Below are 13,458 nucleotides of genomic sequence, written 5' to 3'. Positions count from 1 at the left end.
GAAAAACACACACTTAAAACGAAAAAAGAAAAGAAAAGAAAAGGAGCAAGGACGAAATGGTCAAAAAGAGCGTTTGCAGTGTGTGAGGTTTATCACAGAGCATCGACTCTTGAGAAGCTCGGAATCAAAACATTGTTAGACTCGTTTATTCTTTCTTTCTGTAATTGATCTTTTCAGACAAGATGACTCAAGACGTGGAGATGAAGGAGCAAGCAGCTCCTCCTTCCAATTCTCTTTCATCCACTGCCCCTTCCATCTTCCACCGTAAGTACAATCTTTGTGCCATTTTTGTTCATGGGTTTATTACTTTATTGTCCTAAAGATCTAAAGTTCTTATTTTTATTTTATGGGTATTGTTATTTTTACTGGAAATTTCTGTGTTTTCAAATTTGATAGATCAATGTTAGGGTTTTTATGAAATGGTCACTTTTAGGGCTTTTTCTATCTTGGGTGTGGGTTTTTTTGAGTGGAAATTGATCTGGGTTTCAATTGATAGATCAGAGTTTATGATTTTGGAGTAACGGTTATATTTTGACTGAATAATTTATTTAGCTTTATAATTTTGGTGTTTTCTTAGATTTGAAAGAGATAGCATCGTTGATTGAGACTGGGGCATATGCTCGTGAGGTTCGGAGGATTTCGAGAGCCGTGAGGCTGACTATGGCACTGAGGAAGAAGCTAAAGGCTTCTTCACTATCTGCTTTCCTCAATTATGTTCTAGTGCCTGGATCTGAGGTGTATTCCCGGCTATCTTCCTTCCTACCCAAGGTAAGGCTTTTAGTTGGATAAGCAAGCAAATGTTTTACTGTATGATCAGGCACCAAGAAAGTGCATTCATGCATAAAAGTATCATTGGACTTATCTCTTTCATAACCAGCATATCCCACATATTGCAATTATGTAGGTACACGCGGATTTTGTTCTTCGGGCCATGTTTTGTTATCTCAGATATTTTGACTATTCAGGAAAAAAAATCTACGAGTTATATGTTCTATACTGAAATGTTCTTACGCAAGATATCTAGATGAAAATGCAGAGAACCTCTAGAGTTACCAAGTTATTGAACGTATCATAAAATAAAGAAGAAAAAAAGAACCCCAAATTATTAGGTACTGGAGTGAAACTGGTCCATTGTGAGCAAAATGGATATTGGGGTTTCATATAGCCGAACCTAGCTAGTTTGAGATTGAGGCCTACTAGTCATAGTAGTTGTTGTTTACTTATGCAGCACAGAATCACTGTAGGATTTGTGGAAATTAACTTGAAAATTGTCTGGAGGTTGATAGAATAATTGTATGCGCTTAACTTTCGTTTGGGTTCATGGAGTTTAGAGTACTCTTGATTTTTTCCCTTAGTAGCAGGTGCAATAGTACAGGAGCTTTTAATGATAAAACCTTCCGGATAGGAATTGGTGGTGTATGTGTCGTTGGTTATCGGTTTTTTGCTTTACAAATGTTTCTTTCTTGCAGGAAGACGAGCAGGATATGGAAGTTGATACTGCAACATCTGGAGCTCAGGCACCGATTAAGAATCCTTTGCCAGAGCTTGAGATCTATTGCTACTTGCTTGTATTGATATTTCTAATCGACCAGAAGAAATACAATGAGGTAGGATAAAGTAATGTGTTCCATGCTATATTGCCTTTTTCATGTTAGGTTTGTGTTTTCATGGAACTACAAATTATTCCTGGTTTACTTTCAGGCTAAGGCTTGCTCCTCAGCAAGTATTGCTCGTCTGAAAACTGTCAACAGGAGGACTGTTGATGTACTAGCTTCTAGGCTTTACTTCTACTACTCTCTGTGTTATGAACTTACTGGTGATCTTGCCGAAATTCGAGGGTGAGTCTGAGTTCTAAATTGTACAAGCTCGCATGTAACATCAATGCCATGCTTTGACAGAACAGGCTTTCCAAATGAGATTAGGGAAGAGAGAGTATTGAGTTTACTCCATCTCCTTTATGCCTATCTTTTGGCTCCATTTTTGGCTTTTCTATTTCCGTCTCTGATTGAACTTATAATTTACCGACAGTAATCTCCTTGCATTGCATCGGATTGCAACATTACGCCATGATGAGTTGGGTCAGGTTTGTCAGTATTTTTGGGCTTTGGGTGCTCTTTGTATTCTGGATATGATGTTTTGTACTTATTCGATGGTTATGGGTGCAGGAAACACTCCTTAATCTGCTGCTGCGGAATTATCTTCACTACAACTTGTACGATCAAGCAGAGAAATTGAGGTCAAAGGCCCCCCGTTTTGAAGCTCATTCAAATCAGCAGGCAATTCTCTACTCAATTCCCGTCCTCTCTGTGCTCATCTGTTTTTAAGTTCCATGATAGGTTTTTTTCTTAAATATTCCTCTCATTATTGTTGATGCTTGATCCACCGTGATGTGCTAGGTTTAGAATTTGACAATAACTTCAGTGTTCTTAGGTTTTGTGAGGTTTTCTATTTTTTTGGTATACTTCTTGTATACAGGCACAATTTTTGCCCTTTCAATTAATGAAATTTATTACTTCATCAAATAAAAACTTTAGTGTTCTTAGGAATGCTTGGTACTTGTTAGTTTAGTTAAAGCTTTACATGTAGTTTAGATAGTGCTAATTGTATTTCAGATTGATATTAGTATCTCTCATCTTTGGATCAGTGCAAGGATCTATATTAACTTCTGAACTTTTGGGGCGGCTTGATTTTGGTGGTAGCTCGACTTGATTTAAGCAGTATCGATTAGTTCACTTGCTCTTTTAAATTTGTATTGCTGTAATTTGCTCAAAGAAGTTTTCTAGGATGTTTGTTCTTGCAATTTGATCCTCCTTTATTAACGTCCCCCCCTTTATTTTTTGTATCCTTCAGTTCAGCCGATACCTCTTTTACCTTGGAAAGATCAGGACAATCCAGTTGGAATACACTGATGCTAAAGAATCTCTTCTTCAAGCTGCTCGTAAAGCTCCTCAGGCTGCTCTTGGTTTCCGAGTTCAATGCAATAAATGGGCTATTATTGTCCGGTTATTGCTTGGAGAGATTCCAGAAAGGACTGTTTTTATGCAGAAAGGCATGGAGAAAGCATTAAGGCCATACTTTGAGCTGACAAATGTACGTATTACACTATTAAACTTAGAAAATCCGTTTTTTGGAGGTTATATTTTGAGATCTTAAGTATCAAGGTTGACTTTCTTGGAGGAGTTCATTTTTGAGCAGGAATAGCTCAAGATTTTTTGCGTTCTTTTTGATTTATTTCATCAAACATATGGAGAGAGATCCATTTTACCTCTCTATATAGAAGCACACCAGGTGTACATGTGACTAGATATTTATCTCTAACATTATGTAGCATGTTACTGTGTAGTATCATTTGATGCATTGTTTGTAACATGAGTCAAGTCCAAATAAAAGTTTTCTTATGAGAGATTTCATTTACTTGCCCAATATTCTAGAGACGTGTTTGTAAACCGTTGTGACACCTGTCTGGTGTGGGGAAGATTGACTGACCTTCTTTGTTTGTTTTTCTTTGAAGAATCTATGTTTCATGTGTCAGGGGGTTTTGGGGGGGGGGGGGGGTTAACAACGGGTGATTCATAGTGCTCCTGCTAAGGAAAACAGTCCCCCTTCCTGTGGCTCTTTTTTCATGGATCTCCAATCAAATCCTGAATTATATGGGTTATAATTTTTGGTTTTCAGGCTGTTCGCATAGGAGATCTGGAGTTATTTAGGAAAGTTGCTGAGAAGTTCTCCAGCACTTTTAGTTCAGATGGAACTAACAATTTGATTGTGAGACTCCGGCATAATGTCATTAGGACTGGGCTACGAAACATCAGTATCTCATACTCTCGGATCTCGCTGGTTGATGTTGCAAAAAAGCTGAGGTTGGATTCTCCAAACCCTGTTGCTGATGCTGAGAGTATCGTGTCCAAAGCAATTCGAGATGGTGCAATTGATGCGACGTTGGATCATGCGAATGGATGGATGGTATCGAAGGAGACTGGGGACATCTACTCTACAAATGAGCCTCAAATTGCTTTTAACTCAAGAATTGCCTTCTGTCTGAATATGCATAATGAGGCTGTGCGTGCTCTTCGATTTCCTCCAAATTCCCACAAGGAGAAAGAAAGTGCTGAGAAGAGGAGAGAGAGACAACAGCAAGAACAAGAGCTTGCTAAGCACATAGCTGAAGAGGATGATGATGATTTCTGATTGGGTCTATTATCATGAGATGAACAAGGAAGATGCTGTGTTTAAGATTTCCCTGCCATTTGAGATTTGGATATTTAGCTTATTCCTTGGATTAAACAAATATGCCTCATCTGCAATTTCTTTTGGCCTTCTATTTCTCCTATTATGAAGTACCAGATTTCATAATTAATGTTTTTACTGTTAGCAAAAAATTTGCTGTGGAATTCTCTCATATGTTTTTCTCCAACTATTTCTTTTTGTAGCCAAACACTTCCTTTTGCCAAAAATTGCTGTGCTTTTATATTTAGGTCTTTCATTTCTTCTGCTGTTACATCTACTAACCAGATATCTAGGAAAAGAAGTAAAGGGCAGCCCGGTGCACTAAGCTTCCGCTATGCGCAGAGTTCAGGGAAGGGCGGATTGTTGAAGTACTAATAGGAAATTATTGCTAATACGAGCTTAGCTTGCATCTTATCCTTCTATTCTAGCTGAGGAGGAAAATTTATAGCCCCTACAAACTAGTCAAATGACAGCGTGCCTTATTCTTCTCCCCTTATTTTCTCGGAGATAGCGTGATCTAAGCTAGAACCATAGATTTGTGAGCTATTAGAATGAAGTTTCCGTAGTGTTGGGTATGGACTTGGGGCGTCACAGTTAGTTCATGTACTATTGAGAATAGGTATTAATGAGTTGAACCTAGATTGGTTCTTCTGGAGTAAATTAAATAAAAGAGTATAATACAACATGTTGACTCTCAAGTCTCAACCCCAATATTGAGCTTAAAAAATAGTTAATTGACTGGCTAAAACATATAAAAAATTCAATAAAAGGGATAAAGAGAAATATTTTTAACCTATAGTATGTTTAAGAAGTTATATAGTTGGATGATTTCAATTATGAACTGTTAATCAACTCATTGATAAATGTAAGGCAACTTGTTGTTTTTGAGCATCATTCTAGAATTGAGACGAAGTGTTTAAAATGCAATCAAAACAAGAAGGGAGATAAATTTAATTTGTTTGACCAGAGGTAGTACAAGCTAATTGCTTCGTTAAAAAAAGAATAGTGAATGCCGAGAATAAAAGTCGACTAATCATTCTATTCCCGAAAGAATAGTGATCTTACAATATGGGATTACCATATCTGATTTTTTATGAACTCTAAGAAAAAATCACGAATCACATAGTTAAAAACTAAAAAGTAATTCAGAAAATGAAACCAAATAAAAAATTATTGTACTTCATAAATGATAGGAGTAAGGATGAGGGACTCTAAATTTCTTTTCTTTTTTCATACAGTTTGCACATACGTCTATGCGATCTCTCGTTGCTTGACCAAAAGAAAAGCGATTTCTTCATTCTCAATCAACGAATTTCAAAACTCAGCTCATCTCCCGCTTTCTCTATTGTTTATGGATAGATGTTCTCTTAAACTTGTAGCTAAAGCAAGTCATCGAATCATTCCATAAATCTAGTCCTAAATTGTTAAGATCGAAATAATCAAACAGAAATTAACAAAGTAAGCTCATAAATTAGAATATCAGGCGATAGAAAAAGAAGTATCAAAGAGAACGAAAAAATTTAATTGTAAAAAATATAAGAAAGTATAAAAGTATTTAAGATAATACCAGTCACGAAATTCTTGGAAGTTTATCAGAGTGAGCTAAAACTTGTATTTACATTGTGATGCTGACAAATTAAAAGAAAAGAACTTCAATTTATATAATAATTCATTGCATTTTCTTCCAATGCTGAGTAAGAAAGATTTATACTTTCCTTTTAGATAAAGGCCAAAAACAATTATGGTAAATGTATTGTTATTCCATAGAAAATTAAAGTAGAAGAAAACCCCAAACGTGGTAAGCATCTAGCATAATCACCCTTTCTCTTCTTTTTTTTTTTCTTTTTTTTTTTTCTTTTGCTCTTAATAATTACACGTCAAGTTCAATTGCTTCTTTCTACAACTAGTTCACTTTTCAGTATCTGACAACATCCTGTACTTCAACCATGGAATTTTTAGCTTTTATCTCCGTTTTCTATATCGCAATGGTTGTTGTCTTGATTTCTCAAGTATTCTTCAAGACAAATCGAACGGTTAAAGATCAATCAACTCCTTCTGTATATGACTGCTCAGTTGATCCTTCTGTATTACAAGGTATGTTCCTCTATCTTCATACATGTATAAATATTCATGTTACATGGCTCGTTTACCGGTGCCTAACTCACATATCACGTGTTGCACTATTACCACTAGGCCAAGCCCGGCAGCATATCTTTCTGTTGTAAATTTCTGTCATATATACTCTCTTTTTCCTAGTTGTTGTTTTGCATTTTTAACTAATACTATTTTGAAACTAGATTTGAAGGAGATAGCATCAATGATTGAGAGTGGAGCAAATACAAGTGAAGTAAGGAAGATATACAAGGCTATGAGATTGACCATGAAACTCAGGAGGAAATTAAAGGTTTCAATGCTATCTGCTTTCTTGAATTATGCTCTTGGCCATGTTTCTGAGGTCCATGCACAGCTATCTTCATACGTGCCACAGGTAAATTAGTAGTCAAATAGCTATGTGCATGTTAAACTTGGAAATAAACATAAAAATCCACCATTTTCTACCTGTCTTTTATGTACAAAGGCCCTACTTAGTTTCTCATATAACCATTCTTCTATTTGTTGATCTTGCTTAATTGTTTGACATGCGTGCGCGTGTGTGTGTGTGTGTCGATATGTAATATCTCTGCTCTATGAATTCTTATATGGCTTTTAGCAGGATAAATATGACACTCAAGTTGATGTGGAAATGTCTGAAACTGAAGCCCATTCAACACATCTGGTGCCTGAGCTTGAGACTTATTGCTACTTGCTTGTTCTAATATTTCTGATTGATCAGAAAAAATACAAGGAGGTGAGATAAAATGGCTGTCTTTTACTCAACTTCTCCCTTTTATAAAGATATGTCTACTCAACTTCATGAATCACCGAGAATTTGCTTTACATTCAGGCTAAGGCTTGTTCCTCAGAAAGTATTGTTCGTCTAAAGAATATGAATAGCAGAACTGATGATGTTCTTGCATCGAAGCTCTATTCCTACTACTCTTTAAGTTATGAACTTGCTGGTGATCTCGCCGAAATTCGAGGGTAAGTTTGTTTAAATTTTTTCTGGCTATTACTACTGGTGTTCTTTCTAACTGAAACTATTGTTTACTAACAGTGACCTGCTTGCTTTGTACCGAACTGCAACAGTACGCCATAATAAGTTGAGTCAAGTATGTGAAATATTTGGTTCATGTCTTTGGTGTTTGTTATATACTGAAAACTGTTATAGTTTATTGGCTGGTTAAATCGCAGGAAACACTTCTCAATCTGTTACTGAGAAATTACCTTCACTATAACTTGTATGATCAAGCAGAAAAATTTCGCTCAAAGGCCCACTGTGTTGAAGCTCTTTCAAACCAACAGGTTTGTCGTCTATTTGCTTATGGATTAATTTTGTTGCACTAACGGTGCAAATAATTTACTATTTTAACATGTTGTAGCATGTAACATGCCTTATTTTTGAGGTTACTAATCTCACTTCTTGTGAATAGATCGTGTTTAAATTTCTGTGAACTACTTGTCCTCACAATGGCTTCCTCTCCTTTGGATTGCCTTTTCTGTTTCTTTCAGTTCTGTCGATACCTCCTCTACCAGGGAAAGATCAAGACAATTCAGTTGGAGTACACAGATGCCAAAGATTCTCTTGTACAAGCTGTGCAGAAAAGTCCAGTAACTGCAGTTGGTTTCCAAATACAATGCAATAAGTGGGCTATTATTGTCCAGTTATTGCTTGGAGAGATCCCTGAGAGGACTGTATTTACACAGAAAAGAATGGAGAAAGCATTGAGGCCATACTTTGAGCTGACAAATGTAAGTATAGGAGGATCAAATAAATAACTTTGACTTACTCTGAGCTTTATGTTAAATTTTGTAATTACTGTCTTTGCAGGCTATTCGCATAGGAGATCTAGAGCTATTTAGAACAGCAGATGAGAAATTTTCCAGCATTTTCAACCAAGACAGAACAAGTAACTTGATTGTCAGACTCAGGCATAATGTCATAAGGGCAGGGCTTAGAAACATCAGCGCTTCGTACTCTCGTATTTCACTGGCTGACATTGCCAAGAAGCTAAACTTGGATTCTGAAAATCCAGTTGATGATGCTGAGAACATTGTAGCCAAAGCAATTCGAGATGGCGCAATTGATGCCACATTAGACCATGCCAATGGATGGTTGGTATCAAAAGCAACTGGGGATGTTTACTCCACAAATGAGCCTCAAATTGCTTTTAACTCAAGAATTGCCTTCTGTCTTAATATGCACAATGAGGCTGTCCGTGCTCTTCGATTTCCACAAAATTTGAGAAATAAGCAAAGTGCGGCGACGTAGAGAGATGCTTTTTAATAGAATCAACATCTTGTAGGATTACCATTTTGAATTAAGGTACATATACTGACAATGTAAAGAATTTTTACAGTATCAATGCAATTTCACTTGATATAGCAAGTTGTTATTCTATTTTTACGTTATCATATCAGACTTGCTATGAAAAATTACTCACTGTTGTGGATCAACTTGATCTGATGGTTTTTGAACAATTATACAATATCATTGCACAAAACTTATTCTTTTATCATTAAAATTTCCTGTAATTATGGGCAACATGTTTTGCATTTTATTTCTTGAAAGAATTCCAAACGAAAAATATCTTTTACTTAAAGCAAACACATATGTCTAGCAAGTACATATGACCCAACAAAATCAGTAACTACCTACTTCACATGATATCTATTTTGGTTATTGTCACGAGGGAGCGAATTTGACAAATATCCTTCAGTACCTCAAGATGTTCAAATAAACTTCGAAGTCTATATGCAATGAAGTAGATGAGTTTGCACAAACATGCTCTTCACCCTTACTTTCTCCATCGGCTTGGGGAAGAGGTACACTGGAGTGCCTTGCAAAATGACTCTGAGAGCAGTCATTCAACCTGCTGAACTCAAACCAAAAGACTTGACGATAGTGCTAACCCTTTCAGCAAAAGTTCTGGATGTTATCTTCTTGCCAGGAACATGAAATGGGTTTGACACAGCATCAACATATGCGGCATGAAATTTCCTGAAAAACTGTAAATAATTTCCACCAAAAAGATTAAGCAAGCTGCTATGCTAAAGGCTGAATATCACATACATCACACCAAAGAACATCTGAAACTTAATGTGCTTCAACAGTGTTTCTTCAACATAAAGCCATTGGTATCGTTCAAACAAAGTATTCCCAATTTCCCTCATCCCAGTTTTCATGTAGACGTACTATTTAACCAAATTGCAGGATTAAATTATCTTGTTTGCAGTATTCATTCATGATGATAACAGTGCTTTTGTGTTTTACATTGGGAGACTGGATAGCCATTCTTTTCGCGGCATAAAATACATTAATGTAGTTTTACTAATGAGGGACCACCTTACTGTTTTTTTACTGTGGAAGACTGACCCTTGGGCAAAATACAAACTGGTATAGCTGTTTCTGCAACATATCACGCTAGCAACCTGGGACACTAGAATCTCTTAGCAGTTCAGACATGAGTAAACTTTGGTTCTACGTTTTTCTATGTAACTTTTTCCTAAGTGCACTTATTTGTACGGATGTGATAACAGTAATATTCTATCATTGCTTCACCCAGTGGCGGGGCCGGAAATTTCATTAAGTGGAGTCAAAATATAAAGAAACAAACTCACCAAGAAGTCAAGGGGCGTCATTATATAGTATATATACATATTTTTAAAAAAATTACAGTATAATTTTCCGACGAAGGGTTGTCGGATGACACTCCTTTGGTGCATGTGGCTCCGCCACCGGCTTCACCGTGTTAAACATAGGAGCTATGTCTTCACCCTTTACATGAAAGTTTTCCAATTTGAGGAAATAGCTAATGTTTATATTTCTCTTAAAAAATTGAAATAGCTAATGTCTAGATGAAGATATGTTAACAGCATACCATCATAAAAGAAACCTATCCTAATGAAGTACAATGGAGACTCCGCAAAATTGTAGTTCCCCTTCTGTTTCAAGATACCAGGTAAAACTGGCTCTGACTTCTTTTGCCACACACACACAGACACACATTAATATACGGATCCACTTGATTTTAGAGAACAAGAATGAACAGCCTCAGACGGACACCGCGAAGAATGATAATATCTGAGAGCTCATCAAAGAGTTACCAGGAACAGGAATGTGAAGGAGACAAGACATCAAATGTAACAAAATGCAATATTAAAGGATCTGAGACACAAGAGGGTTATATTTGTCCGCGTTATTTAGCTGTAAGTTTTGCAGAATATACCTAAATGGACCAAGACAAGATTTTCGGATACTTATTTTCTGTCATAAGCAACAAAGAAGAAAAAAACCTTCCAACAACTTGGTATTTCCGAAATACAAATCAACTCAGAAAAGACGAGAGTAATTCCACTTCTTTCAGATTTTTATCAACCTCGGATCACTAAATCTATTATTTTAACACAAGAATGCATTATGCTTCAATAAGAGCAGATATGTTGGTTTGGAACAGAAAAAGAGGAAGTAGTCAACCAATGTAAGAACAAAACAAGGCAGCACTTACATTTCTCACATCTGCATCTCGAACATCAAGATCTGTTGTGACCAATATGAGTTTCACCTTTGTATTAGTCAAATAACCATACCTGAAAGATATATAATAGCACACGGAGGAAGACAGGCTTAATGTCAATGATCTTATATATTCCCAAAAGGCTATGTTAAGTGGACTCTGGTACTCAGGGGCGGCCCAAGAAGATTGGTGGCCTAAAACCAATTTTTAATTTGGGGCCTTTCGGAAGGAAAAAAAAAATTATCATAACATCGATGATTCATTCCGATGTTCCTACACATAAAACAACACAATTTAGTGCAATTGTCGCACAATAACTCACTTAAACCAACAAAATATAGGGCGAGTAATGGGCTAAAAGTATAGAATTTTGGCCTAACATCAGTTGTTAATAGTTTCTTTTATAAATAATTTAATCTCTCCTAAGATATTGTTGATCTTAGATAATAGAACCAAATTCATATAGATACCTCACTAATGATGTCACTCGTAAAATTTAAATAATGAAAAGTTTTATATTCGCGACAAGGGTTTAGGAGGAGTGATTCTCTTTCTGCATTTTTTGCTCAAACAGTTACATTACTACTAAATTAAAAGTTATCTTGACTTTTTATAAAATATTTTTATTTTATTTTAACATACCCAATATATTTAGACCCTACCCTAAAGATTGTTGTGAGATGTATTTGATCCAACTTACCTTAATTAAATATATTGGGTTCGAGTCCTGCGGTTAAAAAAATCATGTTAAAACGTGTCTTTAACTAGGCCTTACGCGGTACGAATCTAAATTAGTCGGGGTCTCAATACAAATACGAGTAGAAAAACAAAATCAAAATTTGGGGCCCTTAAAATTTGGGGGCCTAAAGCCTTTGCTTTAGTGGCTTGACACTTGGGCCGCCCCTGCTGGTACTATGGTTCATATTCAGTGCATCTGCAGTTACTCATATGGTATGGGCTACATCCATTTCTAAGCAAGTTTTTGGTGTATCATAAAAAATAATATGAAGCAGCCACACCACACCATACCCATTTTACGCAGATACATTAAGGCAAATCAAGAGTTAAGTATTACTCACACTTTGTAGTTTTCAGTTGGATATAGCAGGCCAAGAAATGTCTCGTTTAGGGTGGAGCTGGATTTTTTTGGATTGTTCACTGTAATAAGCAACAGATGAGTTGTCAAAAAGAAACCAGATGCTAACCGAGCGTCAAGATATGTTAATTAACTAAGTTTCCACTAAAAGGAATATTTGGCTACAAATATACAAGTTCATAAAGTACAATCAAGCATAAGAACTCAATAGGTCCAGTAGTAGGTAGTTAAACAGTCCGTTGTTTAGTTGTCCGACTGTCCAATATTCCCTAATAACCCCTAAGACTTTAGTCATGAAGCTGCAATAGGTCATGATCATGATTTTGTTTAGGATAAACAGCTCCATTTGCAGCAGCTACTTTTAGTTTCCACACAATACAATACAAGAATCAAATCTAACAAGTGTATGCCTTGCCAAGAGACTTAAGATACTAAAGTTACTGCTGCCATTCAGTAATGTAAAACCTAATAGTGGTCCACTATGATTAACTTAGATTAATTTAATTGCATTGGTTAGAATAAGTAAAAATTCAAATTAAAAGTAATGAAAGACAGCTTCTTTAGTCTCAGAAAAGCAGATACCAGTATCAATCTACCCATTTTTGACCCAGATCTTACTGAAAATACTTCTCTTTACAATCTAAGGAAGAATCTCCCGAATGAACTAAAACTAATCAGCCATGACTAGTTCTAACTATGCGCATTTTGCCTCAAAAAGCCCTAAGAACTTTCCAAATCCATACAAATCATAGCTAAATAATTTTTTTTTTTTTTTATAAAGCTAAATCGAGTTTTTTCTCTTACAGCGAAATCGAGTGACGCGAAATTTCAACGCGTCAAGTCAAATGATATACTAAAAAAATAAGCTAGATCAGCAAAAACAGATGATGAATAAGAACCTCTTTCATCGACAACATCAAGGGAGCAATGAACAATGTGATGAAGCTTTAGGGCATCATCCGCTTCAGTGAAGCTCTGTATATAAAGCGGATTGTTCTGTCCATCGGACGAAAATCAATAAAATTGCACAATATTTGGCTAATTAAGTTCTAAAAAGAAGAAAGAGATAGAAAATTGAAAGAAAAGAAACAAGTTGCTGGGGGAAAATGGGAGTACCTGGTGACCGACGACGGCGACGCAAACGATCATCTTCTCCGACGGGAATATCACCGAAAAGAAGAGTTTTACAGTGTTCCCAGCTGTGAATCTGGTAATTCAAGGGACAAAAAATTATGAGTCCTTTTTTTGTTTAACTTAAGATTTTTCAAAAATATTTAACACTATGTCATTTTGAAAAATCAATTAGTTTTTCTTAAACTACGAATTATTTAATTACTTATAAGCTTGTTATAATTACTACTCTTATGCAGTTTTAAGTAAGTCCTTAAAGTAAAGGATTATGAAATAAATGGCTGAATTCAAATGTTTGACGGTATATTCGGACCTATTAATTTTTTAGAGTTTAAATTTTATGCATGGTTAATGTACAAATCTTTCAAGTAATTCCAAAAGTTGTAATTT

The 13,458-nt window shown here is 35.8% G+C and overlaps 3 protein-coding genes across 4 annotated transcripts; 2 read left to right on the top strand and 1 right to left on the bottom strand.

Moving 5' to 3' along the window:
- LOC104118677 (probable 26S proteasome non-ATPase regulatory subunit 3) lies at positions 1-4,470 on the top strand. The gene is made up of 8 exons (XM_009629977.4): positions 1-264; positions 578-768; positions 1,470-1,607; positions 1,702-1,838; positions 2,029-2,083; positions 2,166-2,276; positions 2,851-3,090; positions 3,676-4,470. Exons 1-8 carry the CDS (start codon positions 183-185, stop codon positions 4,186-4,188), a joined length of 1,467 nt encoding a protein of 488 aa, XP_009628272.1. The 5' UTR covers positions 1-182; the 3' UTR covers positions 4,189-4,470.
- Positions 4,471-6,021: 1,551 nt separating this feature from the next.
- On the top strand, positions 6,022-8,709 carry LOC117272938 (probable 26S proteasome non-ATPase regulatory subunit 3). 2 transcript variants are annotated; one of them, XM_009629979.4, is made up of 8 exons: positions 6,022-6,321; positions 6,525-6,715; positions 6,941-7,075; positions 7,172-7,308; positions 7,382-7,436; positions 7,519-7,629; positions 7,837-8,076; positions 8,156-8,709. In XM_009629979.4, exons 1-8 carry the CDS (start codon positions 6,174-6,176, stop codon positions 8,594-8,596), a joined length of 1,458 nt encoding a protein of 485 aa, XP_009628274.1. In that variant the 5' UTR covers positions 6,022-6,173; the 3' UTR covers positions 8,597-8,709. The 2 variants fall into 2 exon arrangements, with proteins under 2 accessions (XP_009628274.1, XP_009628273.1); XM_009629978.4 differs by having other exon boundaries at positions 6,938-7,075.
- Positions 8,710-8,818: 109 nt separating this feature from the next.
- LOC104118679 (uncharacterized) lies at positions 8,819-13,343 on the bottom strand. Its single transcript, XM_009629980.4, has 5 exons — positions 13,054-13,343; positions 12,837-12,933; positions 11,921-11,999; positions 10,833-10,914; positions 8,819-9,333 (listed from the first exon to the last, which is right to left on the bottom strand). Exons 1-5 carry the CDS (start codon positions 13,084-13,086, stop codon positions 9,193-9,195), a joined length of 432 nt encoding a protein of 143 aa, XP_009628275.1. The 5' UTR covers positions 13,087-13,343; the 3' UTR covers positions 8,819-9,192.
- Positions 13,344-13,458: the final 115 nt, after the last annotated feature.

Source organism: Nicotiana tomentosiformis, chromosome 1, assembly GCF_000390325.3.
Source record: "Nicotiana tomentosiformis chromosome 1, ASM39032v3, whole genome shotgun sequence".
NCBI classification, from domain to species: Eukaryota; Viridiplantae; Streptophyta; class Magnoliopsida; order Solanales; family Solanaceae; genus Nicotiana; species Nicotiana tomentosiformis.
The sequence above is the reverse complement of the archived record's forward strand: the minus strand, read 5'-3'. Positions and strand labels throughout refer to the sequence as shown.